This window comes from Dromiciops gliroides, chromosome 4 (assembly GCF_019393635.1).
Source record: "Dromiciops gliroides isolate mDroGli1 chromosome 4, mDroGli1.pri, whole genome shotgun sequence".
Taxonomy (NCBI): domain Eukaryota; kingdom Metazoa; phylum Chordata; class Mammalia; order Microbiotheria; family Microbiotheriidae; genus Dromiciops; species Dromiciops gliroides.
In genome coordinates this window covers 198,136,171-198,155,702 of record NC_057864.1, presented here as the reverse complement: position 1 = coordinate 198,155,702, position 19,532 = coordinate 198,136,171, and the positions used below count along the sequence as shown (strand labels likewise).

Genomic DNA, 19,532 nt, shown 5'->3' with positions numbered 1-19,532 from the left:
CACTGGCTCTGCAGTCCCTGCCTCTGATTGGTCAGTACATCCCAGAACCTCCATTTTAAGGAAAATACCCAGGCCAGTTATTTTCCTTCATTCGTTCCTCCCTGAGCTCCATTCTTGGTTCTCTTCTTTCTCCACTATACCTGATCACCCCTTCCCTCCTCCCAGCTTTTCAAGTTCCTTTTTTGTGTTGTGTTCTCACATAAGCTCCAAGTCCTTATTTTTGCTTGTATTTATATTCTCACTGCTTACACAGTCCTGGAACATATTACATGCTTAATCAATACTTGCTGACCTTCCATGCTTGACTGATGGCCCAGATCTAAGAGCATCCCTTTAGCCTAAAACTGAGGGCTCAAAAAGAGAGAAAGAAAAAGGCTCAGATTGCTAGAAGAGGCCTTCTCATGCTGCCACTTGAAAAAAGGTGCCTCACCTGAATATTAAACTGGAGAACCAGTTACTTGGCTCAGAAGGGAGAGCTGAGGGGCAGCCAGGTGGCGCAGTGGATAAAGCACCAGCCCTGGATTCAGGAGTACCTGAGTTCAAATCCAACCTCAGACATTTGACACTTACTGGCTGTGTGACCCTGGGCAAGTCACTTAACCCCCATTGCCCTGCAAAAAAAAAAAAAAAAGGCAAAAAAAAAAAAAAAAGGGAGAGCTGAAGTCTGAATACTCCTTGAGCTACACTTGACTACCTACCTCCTGAGAGAGGACAGAAGGCAGGATGCATGATGAAAATGTGGACCTATTGAATCTTAGAGTTCTGTGCTATAAATTTCTGGTTAGTTTCTTTTTTAAGCAGAAACATATTGAGCCAGGGTTACAACATAACCAACCAAACAATACTACTGAAATTGGATGTAGTTTTGAGGAACTGGCCTTTGTCTGGGCTGATGGAAAGGGTGGGGAATTAACTTGAGTGGCCAATACCTTAACCTGCTCAAATTGTAATCTTCAATGCCAAGACTAAGTCTGAAAACTTAAACACACATCATTACGAAGGTAAACATCATTCCAAGGTAAGACAGTTTGAGAAACAAAAGCGATCACATATTCTTATTGCTCAATTATGGACTCAATACTCTGATGCAGGCTGTAACATGGGAGCTGCCAAAGAGCAACTATAGATAAGGTACCTTTATCGAAGATGCAGAATGTCGAATTTGCTGTTGCACAACAGTAGTCCTCACCTTGGGGGTCTTTTTAAGGACAGATCAATAACGTCCCAGTACTCCCTCAATGCTTTGTTCTATTAAGAAGTTTATCAGGCTATTGAGGAGGTCAAATGTCTGTGAATCTGAGTAAAACTGGCAAATCTCTACAAATGCTCATTTTTCACTTCTAGACTATTTAAGTGGGCTAGAGCTGCCCAAGTGTCTGCGCTCAGTTCAACACTAATTAATATGATGAGCCCTGAGAAGGAAGGGTGGCTTACACACCAGGCTGCATTAGCAGGGATGAACCAGCCTAGATTGGAAACAGAGTAGGTCAGAACTTCTGTGCAAATTAGAGTGGGTTTGGACTCATGAATAGCCTCTGCATGTCTAGTCTGGGCAAGATAAGCACACCAGGTCTTTTTTTTTCTCTTTAAGTGTATTCTGAAGAACAAGGATTTAGGTAGGATCTTTGTAGTTCAAACAGTATTCTCTTTGTAATGCTTGAGAGGCAAATGTAAATTTTAAGGGTTTGGTATGTTTGTTAGAACTAAACAGACCCTAGAAGATACTCAGGATTGAGGACTGGCAACAACTGTCACCCATAGAAATGTTAAGGGTAATGTCTGTAGCAAAGAAAAACTACTTAGCCTAATGAACCAATTTCTGAAGGAATTGTTTTGTTTTGTTTTAATAAATTCAAAGGAATCGTTTGTTTAAATATTACCTTACACCATGACTTTAAGTTTTGACAGAAATAATAACTGACCCTTGGGGTAAATAAATGAATTTCGAGAGACAGACAGAAAGGCTTAGACTGAGAAGAGGGCAGAAAATTTGGGCAACTGCTACCCAAGCCTCACCTGCAGTTTTGAGATCTCCTTCTTTATCAGAAAGCTGACTTGATCCCGGTCATTCCTGGAGTAATAGAGGCGGCACCAAGAAGGCTGTCCATCCCTCCCAGCTCGTCCAGATTCTTGGTAATATGCAGCCATTGACTTGGCGATATTCCAGTGGGCAACAAATCTGCAGGACCCAGAGTAAAAAATTAATGGAGAAATGAAGAGCTGAGAAGAGGGGTGATCCAACCTTGTGCTTGGTCTCCCTGCTTCAAGTCTCTCCTCACTCCAATCACCCCAACTTTCCTAAAGCACAGGCCCGACCGTGTACCTCCCTTCTGCCCTTAGCATAAAATATAAAATGCTCTGTTTGGCATTTAAAACCCTTCCCAACCTGGATCCTTCCTATCTCTCCAGTATGTTATACTCTGTTCTTCTCCATGAGCTTTATCATACAGCTCCTCTGGCCTACTAGCTATTCCCTGAACATGACAATCCCTACCCATTCTTTGTACTTTTGCACTGTCCATGACCCCCGCACCTGGAATACTCTCCCTCCTGCCTTCCTTTAGGACTCAGAAGACTCAATGCAAATCCTACCATCTGCAGGAGCCCTTCCCAGTGTTTCTCTCCACTGCTAGTGCCCATCCTCTAAGATTACCTTCCATTTACACTGTAGAAACCATGGATGTAGTTCTTTGCATGTTGCCCCCACCATTAGAATAGGAACTCCTTAACTATGTTTTTGCCTTTTCTTTTTATTCCAAGGGTTTATATAGCACAGGGCTTGGATTAGTGAGTGGCTAATAAATACCTGCTGATTATTACCAAAACATCAAGTCTCTCTCCTCGATGTTGAGGGCAACAGATGAGCCAGAAGGGGGTACATAATGTAAGAGGGGATAAGGGTTTTGGGGCAAGGAGGGAATAGGTACCTGTGTCCTATCAGTGCTATATGGCAGCCTAACCCAGAGGTATTCATTAGGGAACTTTAAGAACTCTGGTATATATTTGGAAACAAAGAGTCAAGATACTAATCCCCTTTGGCCTTCAGACCAAAATGCTTCCCAATAAATAGTTACGTCCATGGTTGGGAGTCAAATATTACTAAGAACTATTTTCAAATGTAGACTTTAAAAAGTTAACATTAACCCTATAATTCTCTGGATTATCGGTAAATAGTAACAAGAAGATAATAAATTCTTTACTCCCAAATACTTCTAAGGTGCTATTCAATTGCTTAATGCCCCCAATATCTACTAACAGCCAGGCTTTCTAGCCAGTACACAGTATCTATGTTTAGGTTGGGCTGACTGTTCTGCCACTTCCCTGCCTTCTTTATTCAGCCACAAGACAGTATTGCAAGTGGCCCAGTAGAAAACAGCAGACCCCTCTGAACTCCCTAAAGAGCTGCCCCCCTTTCTGACACTGGAGGGAGAACACCAGCCTGTTTCTTTGGGTAAGATACTGGATGGCCAGCCCTTGGACAGTCCCCCAGGACTCACCCAACCATTTAAGCCAGGATAACTGCCCACCTGACATTCGCTTTGTCCACCCCCATCCCAAAACTGATGGTTGCAACAATGACAGGAACCTTCTCCTCCATCCACTCATTTTGCACTAACATCCTGTCTTCGGCCTTGAGCCCTGTGGAAGGACCAAAGGAAAGTGAGAGCTCGGAAAGGAGCATGAAGTTCTTGGGGTGCCCCTATCGGTGTCCCAAGGAGTTTGAAATATTAACTAGTTGCAATGACAGGGAGACTCAGAGGAGTGTTTGAAAAATCAGACCCACAAATCTCATTTTAAACCTCACTTTAGCCCCAGTTCCTTCCTTCTGAGGCCTTAAGCCCAGTTCTCTGGTTCTTTTTGTAGACAAAAAGGGATGACATACAAATCAACTACCAGGAGGCAGGGAGGACCGGGTGGGTTCCATTAAGGAGGTTCTGAAACTGCATAGGACTGGTCTCCATGGCCCCCTATACCTGCATGGTAAGCCTTGGCTTTTATGCCCCTGGAGCTGAGCTCTGTCGCCACCTGTTCACAGACCTCCCGCATCCTGCAGTACACAATGCCACAACCGGGAAAAGCCTGCAGGAGAAAGAGATCCAGATATAATCAGTGTTAAAAGGAACAAAATGATCCCAGCCACCACAGGCTTTTCCTCTTAATAGTTCCTACAATCTCTTCAGGGCTATATGCACAAACAGGGAATCAATGTTACCAGGGGCCATTCTGACTTGGGATACAATAGGAGAAAAAAAAAGTTGAGCCCAAGCTTTTTTCTATTTTTTTTTTCAGGGCAATGGGGGTTAAGTGACTTGCCTAGAGTCACACAGCAAGTAAGTGTCAAGCTTCTGAGGCCAGATTTGAACTCAGGTCCTCCTGAATCCAGGGCCGGTGCTTTGTCCACTGAGCTACCTAGCTACCCCGAGCCCAGGCTTTTTAATCCCACCATCTCATTCCTTCTCTTCATTCAGATTTTCAAAGTTCCCACACAGCAGTAGGGTCTACTCTTTTACCCTTCAAGGAAAAATCTAGGATAAAGAGAATCAGAAAAAAGGAAAACTCTAGAAAACAAAAACTCATGAGTTCCCTAAGTTTTTAAGAAGCTATTGCCACTACCAGCCAAGAAAGCCAGAGAGGAGAAACAGCCTCTGGAAACCAGTTTTCATCTGTGTAATGCAGAGTGCAGGACCTAGAGGTCAAATCCCGAAGATCTGATAGTTTCCCTGTATCCTGTTCTCAATAATCATTTACCCCTTTGTCGTTTTTCTGCCCAAGTGCCTTCAGGCAGAAGTCCTTGAGGTTTCCATAGGGATTACCAAGCAGGTCCTTGAACTGCACATCATAGAAGAGGTTGGCCCGGAAACAGGGTGTCCTGAAGATGGCAACTGGCTGTCGCAACTTCAAGGCAGTGACCACATCCTCCTGAACTTGCTGGGTAGCTGTGGCTGTCAAAGCCACACAAGGGGCGTGGGGTATTCTTTTCCTCAGGGCACCCAGCCGGAGGTAATCAGGTCGGAAGTCATGCCCCCATTGGGAGACACAATGAGCCTCATCTACCACCAGGTAGGAAAGAAGGTGTCGGGATACTAGTGAGTTCAGAATGGGCTGAAAGGAGGCAGAGGCAGCCATTTCAGGAGTGATATATAAGAGCTTAGTCTGTGGCTTTTCATTCTCCAGGTCCATTAGAATTTTCTTTCTCTCTTGAGCCGTTAATTTGGAGTTCAGAGAGCATACACGTACCTTCAAGGCCAACAAGTGATCTACCTGGTCCTGAATAAAGAGAAAGGCAAATTCTGCTCTTAGGACTCAATAACTCATATAAATCCCCAAGGGTAATCCCCACCTCTAATCAGTTCTTCTGGCCTATAAGACACCTCTACTTTATTAAAGGGTAAGTTTCCCCTCTTACCACTCATACCTCATTGGCTGTGCTCATGACTCTCAAATTTTGTAAAAGGAAAAAAACCCCATTATTTTTATGGTATTGATATCCTGATGCCCTTTCTAAGACGACCAAGATCAAAATGGGAGAAAAACTTTGGGAAGTATGGCTGTAGGAAAGGTCAAGGGTTAAGTAGGGTGAAGGAACAGCACAAAGTCACATGGGTTCTTCCTCCTGGCTAGGCAGAGACTCTTCTCCATCCCAGATGGCTCCTCCTATATGCAGATAAACCAGATGATCAGTAAACAGAAAACAGGAAAGCTCAGGCTTTTCAAGATCTAACTGAAATGCCTCCTTCCAACATCCTAGACCAAGCTGCGAGCAACAGAGGATCCCGGCTCATTGTACAACCATCACATATTCAAAGAAAGCTGGAAAGTGAGCTGAGAGAAGGCTAAGGGCAAATAAATGTAAAGAATACACCCTTAGTTCTATCGATAGAATATGCCACCTGTCTACCATATCTATTCTCCACGCATAAAAACAGGAACTCTCAAGTAGGAGGGAGAATTCTTTTTTTCTTTGAATTTTCTTTCTTTATTGTGAACTTTATCATAAACATAGTCATCTCAAGATTCACAGAACATGAAAGAGGATTGCTTAGGAAACAATTTCTATTGAAAACAGTGGCTTTAAAAAAGTTTTGTGGGGGCAGGCAGGGTGGGGTGGCTTATATCTGGGGCCAGATTTGGGCTCAGGGCCTCCTGGGTCCAGGGCTGGTGCTTTGTCCACTGTGTCACCTAGCTGACCCATGATGACATCTTTAAAATAAAGTTATGGAATAAGAGGAAGGCACTAGAAGAAAGGGAAAGGGAAAGGTGGAATGTGGTAAAGTAGCTCACATAAAGGAAACAAGAAAAAGCTTGTGATGGGGAAGGAGCAGGAGAGTGAGTGAGCCTTACTCTCATCAAAATTGGCTCAAAGAGGGAATAACATGCACACTCAAGTGGGTATAGTAACATATTTTGCCCTGAGGGAAAGTAGGAGGGGAAAGGGATAAGGGGAGAGAAGTGAAGGAAGAGAAGGCAGATTGGGGGAGGGGGTAGTAAAAAGCAGAATACTTTTGAGGAGGGATAGGGTGAAAGAAGATAGAAAATAGAGTAAATATCAAGGGGAGGGAATAGGATGGAGGGTAATATAGTTAGCAATAGTAATTGTGAAAGAAACGATGAGCAGGATGCTATCAGAAGGACGTATGAAAAATGCAAACTATCAACAGAAAAAGAACTGATGGTATCTGAATACAGATTGAAGTATAATTTTACTTGTTAATTCCTCTTTCTAAAGTTATTTTGTTTGTTTTCTTTCACAACCTAATGTGAAGATGTTTTGCATGACTGCACATGTATAACTTACATTGAATTGCTTGATTTCTTAAGGAGGGGTGAGGAGGGAGGAAGGAAATTTGGAACACAAAGTTTTTTTCTTGTTTTTTTGGGGGGGTTTTGCGGGGCAATGGGGGTTAAGTGACTTGCCCAGGGTCACACAGCTAGTAAGTGTCAAGTGTCTGAGGTTAGATTTGAACTCAGGTCCTCCTGAATCCAGGGCCGGTGCTTTATCTACTTCGCCACTTAAGTGCCCCCAGAACACAAAGTTGTAAAAAAAAAATCAATGTGAAAAAATTTGTTTTGTTTTGTTTTTTACATGTAACTTGGGAAAAATTCTAAATAAATAAATAAATTCCTTTTTTTTGTTTTGTTTTGTTTTTGTGGGGTTTTTTGGTGAGGAAATTGGGGTTAAGTGACTTGCCCAGGGTCACACAGCTAGTAAGTGTCAAGTGTCTGAGGCCAGATTTGAACTCAGGTACTCTTGAATCCAGGGCCAGTGCTCTATCTACTGCACCACCTAGCTGCCCCATAAATAAATAAATTCTAAAAACCAAACCAACCAAACAAATAAAGGAAAAGACAAATAAATAAATAAAAAGAAAAAAATGTTTTAAAAAAAAGTAATTATAAAATTCAGTTCAGTATTTTTCAGTCATGTCTGACTCTTCGTAACACCATTTGGGGTTTTCTTGGCAAAAATGCTGTAGTGGTTTGCCATTTTCTTCTACAGCTCATTTTCCAGATGAGGAAATTGAGGCAAAGAGGGTTAACTTAAATGACTTGCCCAAGCTCACATAGCTAGTAACTGAGGTCAGATTTCTACTCATGAAAGTAAGTCTTCTTAACTCCAGGCCCACTGCTCTATCTGCTGTGCAGCCACCTGACTCATCTTCCTGAGTTCAAATTTGACCTCAGACATTTACTAGTTGTGTGACCCTGGACAAGTAACTTCACCCTGTTTGCCTCAGTTTCCTCATCTGGAATGAGCTAGAGAAGGAAACGGCAAAACCACTCCAGCATCTTTGCCAGGAAATCCCAAATGGAGTCACAAAGAGTCAAACACAAGTGAAAAACGACTGAACAAAAAAATGATTTTGTTTGTATCCCTTTTTGCCGCCCCCATCCCCATCTACCTATTTTTCAAAAATGTTTTATTGATGCTCTTTCCCTTCATGTCTATCACTATCAAGGTACTAAACCACCCTCCCTTCCCTTAGAACAAATACAAACAAAGGCAAGCAAAACAAACCAAGATATGGCCATGTCTGGGGATGCCTGCTTTGTTCTGTCCCTCTAGTTCATCATTTCTCTGCCAAGAAGTAAAAAGTATGTTTTATCATCAGTCTTCTAAAAAGTTTCTCAAGAAAGCCAAACTGCCCTAATTAGTCCATTTGAGCTGTTAACAGTTAAAACACACAGATGGTGCCAAGATCTGAGCTAGTGTTTTCCAACTTTTTTTTTCTTTTATGACAAACCTGTGACCTTACAAAGGTCCTGACAATACCAAGGGTCTTTTCCTGTCTAGTCACCCACCCATTCTCTCTGTCCCCAAACAGTCCCAAGCATCCTTTTACTTTTTCCTTTCTTTATCATGATCATTACTACCTCACTTGCCTGTTCAAAAATTGACTATGAAAAACAAGAAAACACAACACTGCTGAAATACACCAATGATATCTTCATGACACATCCAAATTTGATGATACACCAGCTACACAAACTGTAGTTGCATCCTTACTCTGTAAAAACTGATAAACAAGACAGGCAAATCAAAGATGACAAGAAGGGGAAACCCCAAAAGGGGAAACGAAACTTCCACCTGGACAATCTTCCCTTTTTGGGGGGTTTCATTTCTTCATTACCCCAAGTCTCACCTGAATCAGAGCAATAAGTGGAGAGATCACAATGGTGATACCTGCGGCCAGCAGCGCAGGAAGCTGGTAGCACAAGGATTTCCCTGCCCCTGTGGGCATGCACACGAACACATCCTTTTCACCTGTGAAGACAACAGTATTTTACCCTTTTTACCTTTGGGGGAAGGGAATTTCTTGAGGACAGGGCCAGGGGACTCTAAGTTCTGGTACCACTGAAACATTTTCATAAGGAATAATAGTAAACGCTGATAATTCCATAGCTGCTTTAAAGTCTGCATACTACATTCCATTCTATATTTCATTGGGATGTAATAGTCAGTTTTCTCAAATCAATTCTGTGAAGATTGAGCAAACATGAATATCTCCTTCTTACAGATAAAGAAACCTAGGCGCTGAGGGGTTGTGACCCCTTAACCTTTCTGATACTGACAGAAACTAAACCAGAAAAGTCCAAATAAGCTGGGTTGTGGATGGTTGGATAGAACATCCATTAAAGTAAATAAATACAGCTAGAGAGGAGTGGGAAGTGTTGGCATGGGGATGACTAACTGTGATGCCTCCTCTGGGGGTAGCATCTTTAATTTCTAAATGCATCGATAGTAATACTTCTGTTTTGCACTTAGCAAGATCCATTTATTTGAAGATTTAACTCACAATATCCATCTTACATTACTTCAGAAGTTAGCACTATTGTTCCCTCCTTTCCCTTCATGGACAGATATCTCACAATGCTTGACAGGCAACCCAGCAAGTTAATAACAGAAACTAGTCATTCTAGCACCAAATTCACAAAAGTAAAACAAAACCAAAAACAAACAGTGGAAGACCAGATGCTTTTGGGGTCACTTGGGATGTATCCCTACTATAGAATGTTGAACCAAGTTGCTTGTTGTGGCATATTATCTAGAACCTATGCTAAGAGGGCAGGTCTATGGAATGTTCGCTTTCCAGACTTAAAGGACTTAAATTGGAAGGGAAGGGAAGAGTGCAGGGCAGCAGCACTGCTAGCACAACCTCAAAGGATGGTATCCCTGGGGTTTCACCAACGTTGGTGGTATGTTACCTTTAACCACTGCCATGGTGGCACTCTCCTGCAAGGTGGTCTTAAATGAGTCAAACCCAAAGATCTTCTTAAGTGTGCTCCTGACACGTTGCTCAGGACCAGAGGAGAAAAGGGAAGAATACGGGCAGGCACTCATCTTCAGAGAGATGGTGGCCAAAAGTTAAGGCAAAAATGAAGACTGCATGACTGCATAAGAACAATTCTCTAATTATACTCTACTTCCCTCTTTATGACAGCACTTTCACGTGTGATACCTATCCCAAACTACACTTTCCACTCTCACCTTCTTAGGAAAACTCAATCACAAAAGTAAAAATTCAACCTACATTTCTCCCTGGGGTCATGTTCTCTTAATTAGACCCAAGGCAAGAAATCAGACACAAATCTTTAGTGATTAGTCCTGGGGAATGGGATAGTTTGTTCTCCCCGCAGGGTCCGGTAGTCCCCACTCCTATACTGTTGAAAAGAGAGGTGCTAACAGCTGTCACAAGCACAGCCTGGAAGGCTCTCCATTCATGTGAGAGGACTGGCAACCTCTGGACCCTCACGTCCTTCGGATCCCCCAGATTCTGAACGGCCCCTCCCCTTTCCCCTTCCATTGCACTTCTAATTATACCACTATGCCTTAATCTCCTCTTAATTCTCCTTCCCCCGGGACTCTGACTCTTTTATTCCACACCATGCCCCCTACCCTTGACCTCATTCCTCTTTCTCCAGCACCCTGACCAGTCTCATCCAACTTCTCTCTCGTCTCACTTTTTTCCTCCGAACCTTGCCCTCCCCCTCTTACATAAACACACGTAAAGACACGAGCACAGACATATACACATACTTTTTCTGTACGTACACGTACGTACGTACACACACACACACACACACACACACACACACACATTCCCTTTCACTTTCTCTCTGCTCCCCTCCTTTCTAAAGGCATCTCCTCCCCAGCCCAGGATATCGGTGCGGCCGAAGCCACGCTGCGGACCGCGAGCCCACTACCCCAGAGCTATTCTAGAAGCCCGGGGAGTCCCGCGGCCGAGAGACCTCAGAAATCCCGAACTAGCCAATCTCCTTCAGACTCGCACCGCTCAGGGACTCAGACCCACACACAACTCCCACGTCGCACGAAGATGGAGTCACAGGGCTGCCGTGGGGAGGGTAGAACGCGTAAGGTGGGGGCGGGAACAGGAAGGAGTTCGCTTTTTTGATTGGCTTCTTGTACTACCCAAAAGGTCAGGGAGGGAGGAAGTGAGGGGGTCATTGGACTTCCGGTAGGAAGAGCGCGCTCCCTCGAAATAACGAGTGCGGCGTCTCTGCGTCATTTGGGAGCGCCAGCGCCGGGAGGGAGGAAGATGGCTGGTAAGAGGAATGTACTGTCGTCGCTGGCGGTTTACGCGGAGGATTCGGAGCCCGAGTCGGACAGCGAGGCTGGAGTGGAAGCGGCTGGGAGCGCGACAGCAGCGGGTAAGGCTTGGGGAAGCGCGAAGCTCTGACCCGAGCCCGCCACTCAAGTAGAAAAGGAAGGGAAAGAAAGGGAAGGGGGTTGGTGGGGAAAGAGGCGGAGCCTTCCCTCCTGTACCCGCAGGATCGCCGAGGCCGACCCCCCACCCCAATTCCTGCGAGACTAGGGGCGCGGCGCCCAAGGCAGCTGTTTCATTCTTCCAGGGCCTCAGTCTCCCCGTTTGGCACACGAGGGGATTGAGTTCTACCTTTTCCAGGCATCCGGGGTTAAGGAGGCAGCTTGATGGGCACAGTGATTTCATTCCCATCTCCATCTCTTTATGTTAAGACGGGAGCCTTGAAGTTGTGATCTGGGCCTCTGACGATCCATTAAAACTCACCCCATTTGTGACTAAAGAACTCCTACCGAAGTCAGTCAGGACCCAAAATTGAGAAGGTAGTTTTTGGTTTAGTCTATTAGTCTCGTTCCCTCAACTAAACGATAAGCTAAAGGCCTTTAGCTATTTCTATAGTAGGATGGTGTGACTAGGAATGAGGCTTAGGCAGCAGTTTTCCTTTTACCTGCAGAGGTGGTTCCAGCCACTCAAGATCACTGATAGTAGTATTTGTGCTCTCCCCATCCCCACTCATTTTTCTTTCTTCCTCTGGGTTAGAGGAAAAAGGTGGCTTAGTGTCAGAAGCCTATGGAGATGATGATTTTTCTCGACTTGAGGGAGATGAAGATGGTTATGAGGAAGAGGACGAAGAAAACAGCAGACAGTCGGTAGGTACTTATGTTCTATAATCCAAAGCTGCCCAAAGGCATCACCTTCTGTTCACTGGAAACTCCTTTCCTGAGATGGACCCATAGTACTTCCTTTTTCTCATTGCTAAGCTGTTCCTTAAACCTTTTTTCCCTCACCATTAGATGAAGATACTGGGTTAAATTTCAGTGGTGTAATTGGTTGTGGTTTTCCCCCCAATTTGGGCTTAACTTTTAGTCAAATTTTTGAGGCAAGATGAGGGGAGGGTTGAACGGGACAGACAAGACCACTGTATTCAACCCAGCAATCTAGAGGCATTTAGTGTTGGCTTAGTCTTCCCTGTTCATACAATCCATTCCATTTCCAGAAGTGCTTTAGTTTCTGTTATCATGATATTCTGTCTCTGAAGTCAACTCTTTATTATCTTTCTATTCCTTGGGACTTATAATTTTTAAGGTTGGCAAAGAGTATTTCATTTAATCCTTATCACATATCTGTGAGGCAGCTGCTTTTGTTGCCCCAATTTTATAGATGAAGAGATGAAGGCTGGAGGAGGTTGTGGCTGCTTCAGATCACACAGCTATGAAGTTTGGGAGTTGAGATTTTAACCCAGGTCTCTCTGACTCCCAAGTCCAGGACTCTTTCCACTGTGCCACCTTGTGGCCTACTATTCAAGTGAGATCTTTAATTTCTCATTTTAAAACCTAGGAAGGGAAATCTTTTATTTCCAAATACTTGAATTTATTACCTTATCTGTTTAACTGTGCTGTTGACAGTTTGTTTAGTAACTTTGCTGACATCACCTTTTTGACCCTTACTTGAACCAAAGCACAATAAGAATTGGAAATTAAAGAAGTTTGACATTCCCTCTTTAACTCAGTATAACAAAACAGCTCTAGAGTAATGTGAGCCAGACTGACAGGATGAGTGAATAGACACTTAAATCTCAGGTTGCTGAATGGAAGTAAGCAGGCCGGTTACCTAGCCTGAGTCTTTCCACCAGTAAACAGTCCCTCCCCTACTATGTGACCCGAAGCTAAATAAAGAGAACAGTTGAGTCATAAACATGATGGAAAAACTGACCAACTTTACTAACTTCTGAATTGGGTATTCACAGTACTGTATTTTGGACAGTAATATGAATTGGGCACCAAGGTGGTACAATGGAAAGAGCACCAGACCTGGAGTCAGGAAGATCTGGGTTCAAGTATGACCTCAGACACTTATTAGATTTGTGATCCTGATAAGTCCCTTAATCCCCATTTGTCTCAATTCCTCTTCTGTAAAAAGGGAACACACTGAAGAAGAAAATGACAAACCACTCTAATATCTTTGTCAAGAAAACCCCCTGGACTTGTCACAAAGAGTCAGACACGATTAAAGGACTGAACAACAACATATGAGTTGCTAGAATGTTAGATATGACATTAAAATGCAAGTATAAAAATTACCTCTAAGCCAAATAAAAAAGGAAATTTTCATTATCTGCTGCATTTGGCTCTCTCCTTCAAATTCCTTGCTTTCCATTTCTCCTGATAATCAAGAGTTGTCTGTAGTTGTAAAGTAAACTGCATGTTGTTTTCTACTCTACTCAAGTAGGTACTTGCTTAACTAACAGCTATTTTGTAATCATTGTACCATATTTCATTGGCTTATAATTTTCATTTTGTTTCTACTGAGGTTTTTTTTTTTTTATTTTTGCTGGTAAAAGCCACTTGATTTTCTGGTCTGAACATGGACATTCCAAGATGTAATTGTATTTGGATATGTATTTCCAATAAACATGATTCTTTTTTTAATTTAAAAAAACTGGAGATTGGTCCTATGCCACTTATTTTTAAGTATTTGTATTAAAATAAAATTCCTTTGTTTATAGACATCTTAAAGAACAGTTGGCAAAACAATGAGAGTTTAGTCTGTTCAAGTCCTCTTGTGTGATATTTGTCTCAACACCTGGATTGTTGTCTTTGTCTAAGATTTTTTGCAAAGCGTGGCTCTGACTGAAGAAGGCAAGCTTAGGTGAAGCCATGTGGATTTTGTCCGAGCATTTAGCTGGTATTCTTTGCTATGTGTGCTGGGAGCATCCTACTTTTGGTGGGAACTGAAGCAGCAGCTGTGCTGACCCAAGAGGTGTATTGTCTGTTCTTACCACTGATCTATGAAAACCATCTCACTGGCTGAACCCTTGGATGTATGTCTGACAACTGGTCACTTTGTATCTGTGTTACTGGCACATGCTTGGAACAGCGTCCTGCCCACATGGCCGTTTCTGTATGGTTCCTCTCTTGAGGAACAAAGCTAAGTAGGTTGGATCTGTGACGGACCTGTGTAGAGAGGAGTGTGCTCACCAAACAAGAAGGCAAGATATTTGGGTGCGAACTTTTGAGCATTTACATAATGTAGCCACTCTATGCTTCAGAGTCCCTACATCTTGTGTTGCTATTGTTTTAGTTGATTGAGGTGTTGGAATTTAACTGTATGTGGATCCCACAACAATTTTGCAATGAAAGATGTTATGGTAGGCCCAAGTTGAATGTATTTTTGTTAAGAACTAGGACACAAATAAAATTATAAGTAGCTACTTGAACCATTAGAAATAATGTAAGTTTCCTAGATAAACCAAAGCTAGTTTCACTTAGTGGGCCAGGTCTTATGCCTTTCCAAAGCATCTTTCAGCTTTTCTTCATTTTATGTATGTAGTTTTGAATCTCTTGGATGTTTCTATGGTAACATGGACTTACATCTCTGAGCTACCTTTGTGGACCTTCAGATACTGATGTTCTTATTTTCTGAGTATCTTTCTGTCTTCTTTATTTAGCTTTGGGTAATATAGTAGGGGAGGGGCTGTTATTGGTGGGGAGACTCAGGCTGGGTAACTGGGCTGCTGACCTCCAGCCCCTAGTTATGCATGTGGGAACCACCAGGCCCGCTCTTTTAAGCTTAATCCTGTAAATTCTTGTCTTGTAGGAAGATGACGATTCAGAGACTGAAAAACCTGAGGCTGATGACCTAAAGGTATTTGGTGTTTGCTGTGGTGGGGTGGCTGGATATAAACAAAGCTAACATTATGGCTCAGTATCTGAGCAGTTTTTTGCCCCACTAACATATACAGTAGAAGAACTTATAAATACTTTGGGATAAAATTGGTTTAATTTGTTTGGTAAGAACACTAGTTCAACTTAGGGGCCAAGAATAAGCCTTGAGACATATTGGGCTTCTAGCCTTGGCTTCTGTATCAGACTTGAGTAGCACAGAGCTTAGAGAGAGAGAGATCCAGTCTTAGTCCAGCAGAACACCTAGAAATATGCTCTTCTTCAGGTTTGTGGCAATAGAATAGGACAAGAGTTCTCTGGTAGCTAAGTCATCTGCCAGTGAGCATATTTCTAGGATCCCTTATAAAGATGGTGGTGCCAGGCTGTCCACCTTGTATTCAGCAGCTCGGCATTGGCCAAGTGTCAACTTCAGAAGTATTCGGCACCAAAGAGAATTCTGCGGAAAGTAGACCTTATGAAGTATAACTTTAAACTGTGAGGTCTTAGCAGGTATCACCACTCTATCAGTGTGTTAATTCACTTGTTAACTGACTGATTTACAAGTTCCAAAAATAATCCATAGCCCTCCCTCACTTCAATCCAATTCACTTGCAAGTCATGACATCACCTTCCTGATATCATGGTCCTTTTTGAGAACAAAGGACAAAAAACCAACAACGAACAAGTTCCAAAAACAATCTTTAGAAGTGTCTACTGGTTACAAAGTGATCTTGGTTTTGTTCATAACCCAGTCTTCGTGTAGGATGTCTGGCCAAATGCTGAGAGGATTTGTAACTCCTCTGTAGCAGATACAAATTATAAACCCTGCTACTTCTGTGAAATGCTTTTAAACCTCTACCTTGTGGAATTATTCTCTTGAAAGCATAACTTTTTCATCATAATTTGTCTTTTCCTATTAAATCATCCCTAATATGAAACTTTTTCCCCCTTAGAACTCTTTGGCTTCTCTTACTGTGATTCATTGACTTTTTATTCTGAGTTAGCAGAAGGGTACTTGTGAGGAGAAACATTCTTTTGTCCATCAATAAACAAACATTTATTTAAGTGCTTACTGTGTGCCAGGCACTGTGGCTCATAGGTAGGATACAAAGAAAAGCAACAACAGTCACTGCCCCAAAGGGGCTCACATTCAAATGCAGAAGACAACATGTAAATAACTAGGTACATAGGTTTACACATCTGACTAAATACAGGAGATTTAGCTTGATGGCAGCGAAGAAGAGGTGAGGAGGGAGTGCACACTAGGCATATGGGACAACCAGTGAAGAGCTCATGTCAGGAACAGCAAGAAGGCTAAGATTACTATATTGTATGTAAAGTAAATAATGGCAGAAAAACATAAGAAGCCTGGGAAGGTGGGTAAGTGCCAGGTAATTAAGAGCTTTAAATGCCAAATCAGATTTACATTTGATCCTGGAAATAACAGTTACTAGAACTCAGTTATTATCAAATGAGATGATATTTGCAAAATACTTCGCACAATGCCCGGCACTAAGTGGGCACTTAATCAATGTTCCTTTCCCCCTCCCCCCCCATATAGATCACAGAGGTGACATCAGAAGATTTATATTTTTAGGAAAATTGGTTTGGCAGCCAACTGGAGAATTCATTGGAGGAGAGACAGACTCAAAGCAGGAAGACCACTTAGAAAGCTACTGTAGTGGTCTAGCTGAGAGATGAGAGCCTGAGCTTGGGTGGCGGCTATGTGGTCAGAGAGGAAACACAGGAGAAAGCTAAAGGTAGAAATTGTAACGGGTTAGTGCCAGTGAGAAACCGAAGGGTAACACCAGGTTAACCTGGGTGACAGGGAGGATGGTGGTACCCCACAGCAACAGAGCTTTAGGACAGGGAAAGATTTAGGGGGAAAGATAAACGAATTCTATTTTAGACATGTTGACCTCAAGATGATTATTGTGAGTCATAAAAAAGGTAGTTGGTGATGCACTACTGGAGCACAGGTAGAAGGGTAGGGAGTCATCTGCATAGAGATGACAACTGAATTTTTAGGAGCTGATGTGATCACTAAGTAAGATAGTATGGGATAGGGGCAGCTAGGTGGCGCAGTGGATAGAGTACCGGCCCTGGAGTCAGGAGTACCTGAATTCAAATCCAGTCTCAGACACTTAACACTTACTAGCTGTGTGACCCTGGGCAAGTCACTTAACCCCAATTGCCTCACCAAAAAAAAAAAAAAGATAGTATGGGATAGCACGTTCTTAAACTTTTTCATATTTTGGACTCTTGGCAGTCCGAAACCTATAGGCCTTATTTTATAATGATGTTGGTTTTTTTAAAAAATCATGATTATGGAAAAAGTTCAGTTTTAATTAGAGGTTAGTGAAAATACAGATGTAAATTTTTTTCCATTCTAGTTGATGGCCTCCCTGAAATTTATCTATGGACCCCAGGTTAAGAACCTCAATCTTAGAACCTTTACCTGATAAAGAGCAAAAAGAGTAGAGGGACAGAGTCTTGGGGAACACCCACAGTCAGTGGGCATAATGTAGGTGAAGATGCAGCAAAGGAGACTGGGAAGAAGCAGCAGGATAAACAGAAAGAGAACTGGGGAGCACAGTGTCACAAAAACCTAAGGAGGATAAGGTGATGGACTGTATGAATTATTGTAGAGAAGTCAGGAAGGATAAGGATTAAGAAAAGGCCATTAGATCAGGCAGTTAAAAGATCATTGAGGGACACCTGGGTGGTGCAGTGGATAGAGCACCAGCCTTGGAGTCAGGAGGACCTGAGTTCAAATCCAGCCTCTGACACTTGACACTTACTAGCTGTGTGACCCTGGGCAAGTTACTTTACCCCAATTGCCTCACCTCCCCAAAAAAGAGAGATCATTGATAACTTTGGACAGGGCAGTTTCAGTTGAATGATGAGGCTGGAAGCCTGGTTGCAGACACCTAATGTGGATAGCTTTCTCAAAGTAGCTAAACTACCACTAAAGGAAGGAAAGATACAGGACAGTAGCCATTGGAGGTGGTAGAATCCAAGTATGGATTAAGGATGAGGAAGACATGAATGTGTTTGCAGGCCCTAGGGAGGAAGTCAATAGGTAAAGGTTGAAGATTAGAGAGTAAGGCTGAAAGTAGGAGCAGTGATGTGCTAGGGAAAACTAGAAGGGATGGAATCAAGGACTCACTTGGAAGGTTGGCCTTGGGAAAAAGAGGGATCATTTCTTCACCTAGTATTGGAGTAAAGAAGAGATAGTGGAAGAAAATGTTTGAATGCTGTGAGATAAGGAGAGAAGAAGGGAGAACTCTTGGCAAATAGCCTTAATTTTTTCAGTGAAGTATGAAACAAAGTCCTTAACTGAGAGGGTTCTCTAGGGGCATCTTAAAGAGCAACAAGGAGATGGACTCTTTTTTTCCTCTCTCAAGTTAAAAAGAAACTACAGTTATCCCTTCCACATTGCAGGGGTTAAAGGTGTGGCACCTCTTTGATCTGGGAAATCCATGTAAAGTTTTTTGGCCCTTTGTTTTTTGTTTTTTTTTAGTGAGGTAATTGGGGTTAAGTGACTTGCCCAGGGTCACACAGCTAGTTAAGTGTCTGAGGCCGGATTTGAACTCAGGTACTCCTGACTCCAGGGCCGGTGCTCTATCTACCGTGCCACCTAGCTACCCCTGGCCCTTTGTACCAGAGAAGAAGTCTAAATTATTATAGTGTTAAAAGATAAAATATGTTGATATTATACAATACTATATATATTTTATGTATTTGAGTTCTGAACTTTTTCTGTGTCATCTGTCACTTCTGCAAAACTTCCCCCAAATTCCCATTTAATTTCTTATGCCAACTCACAATGTATGAAAACTTCATTGGGGAAAGTCGCCATGTGGAAGGGATAACTTTATTTCCAATACTAGAACATGGGAGAACAATCGTCAAGACTTTCTATAAAACTAGCTTTATCCTTTACCGCAGGGATTCTTAACTTGGGGTCTGATAACTTCTTTTTGTGGGAGAAGGGAGGGGCAATGAGGGTTAAATGACTTGCCCAGGGTCACACAGCTAGAAAGTGTCAAATGTCTGAGGCCAGATTTGAACTCAGGTCCTCCTGAATCTAGGGCCAGTGCTTTATCCACTGTGCCACCTAGCTGTCACCTGATAACTTGTTTAATTATATTTCAATATCATTTGTTTCCTTTGTAATCATACGTATTTTGTGCATTTAAAAACATTATCATCATAAGGAGTCCATAGGCTTCATCAGACTGCCAGAGGGGCCTGTGACACATAAAAGGTTAACTAAGATAACCCTGCTTTATAGTGATCTGATAGGATCTAGGATAACTGTGCTAGCTGAACCTCCCTAAAACATCCCACCTTTTGTGAGGGACCCAGGTCCAAGAAACATTCTTCAACTCACTTAAAATGTTACTGAAGAGAATAGTGCCACAGCCGACTTGTATACTCAGGTATCTGGTAAGCCAGATAAGTCTGTGTGTTTGCAGAATAAAGAAGAAAAGAGCCAACATTTCTTCTGAAGAAAAGGCCTCTAGGAGACTGGGTTATGGCTTTAAAATAAGTTAAAACCCAAGGAAGTCAATTATAATAATTCACT

At 42.6% G+C, this 19,532-nt stretch overlaps 2 protein-coding genes across 11 annotated transcripts in view; one reads left to right on the top strand and one right to left on the bottom strand.

Annotated features, from left to right (window-relative positions):
- RECQL5 (RecQ like helicase 5) overlaps nt 1–10,822 on the bottom strand; it is a 37,431-nt gene extending 26,609 nt beyond the window's left edge. For 3 of the 4 annotated variants that reach the window (XM_044004958.1, XM_044004959.1, XM_044004962.1), the window contains exons 1-7: nt 10,664–10,822; nt 9,706–9,854; nt 8,643–8,764; nt 4,750–5,268; nt 3,975–4,080; nt 3,528–3,639; nt 2,017–2,179 (exon numbers count right to left, since the gene is read on the bottom strand). In XM_044004958.1, the coding sequence (XP_043860893.1) occupies nt 2,017–2,179; nt 3,528–3,639; nt 3,975–4,080; nt 4,750–5,268; nt 8,643–8,764; nt 9,706–9,841 (1,158 nt within the window). In that variant the 5' untranslated portion in view covers nt 9,842–9,854; nt 10,664–10,822. Of the gene's footprint in view, nt 1–2,016; nt 2,180–3,527; nt 3,640–3,974; nt 4,081–4,749; nt 5,656–8,642; nt 8,765–9,705; nt 9,855–10,663 lie in introns of those variants that run through there. The other variant, XM_044004961.1, reaches the window with a different exon arrangement.
- A 190-nt stretch (nt 10,823–11,012) lies between these two features.
- Nucleotides 11,013–19,532, top strand: part of LOC122726615 (SAP30 binding protein) — a 47,841-nt gene continuing 39,321 nt past the window's right edge. For 4 of the 7 annotated variants that reach the window (XM_043964444.1, XM_043964443.1, XM_043964441.1 and 1 more), the window contains exons 1-3: nt 11,013–11,169; nt 11,820–11,929; nt 14,877–14,924. In XM_043964444.1, the coding sequence (XP_043820379.1) occupies nt 11,058–11,169; nt 11,820–11,929; nt 14,877–14,924 (270 nt within the window). In that variant the 5' untranslated portion in view covers nt 11,013–11,057. The remainder of the gene's footprint in view (nt 11,170–11,819; nt 11,930–14,876; nt 14,925–19,532) is intronic. The other 3 variants (XM_043964445.1, XM_043964442.1, XM_043964446.1) reach the window with 2 other exon arrangements.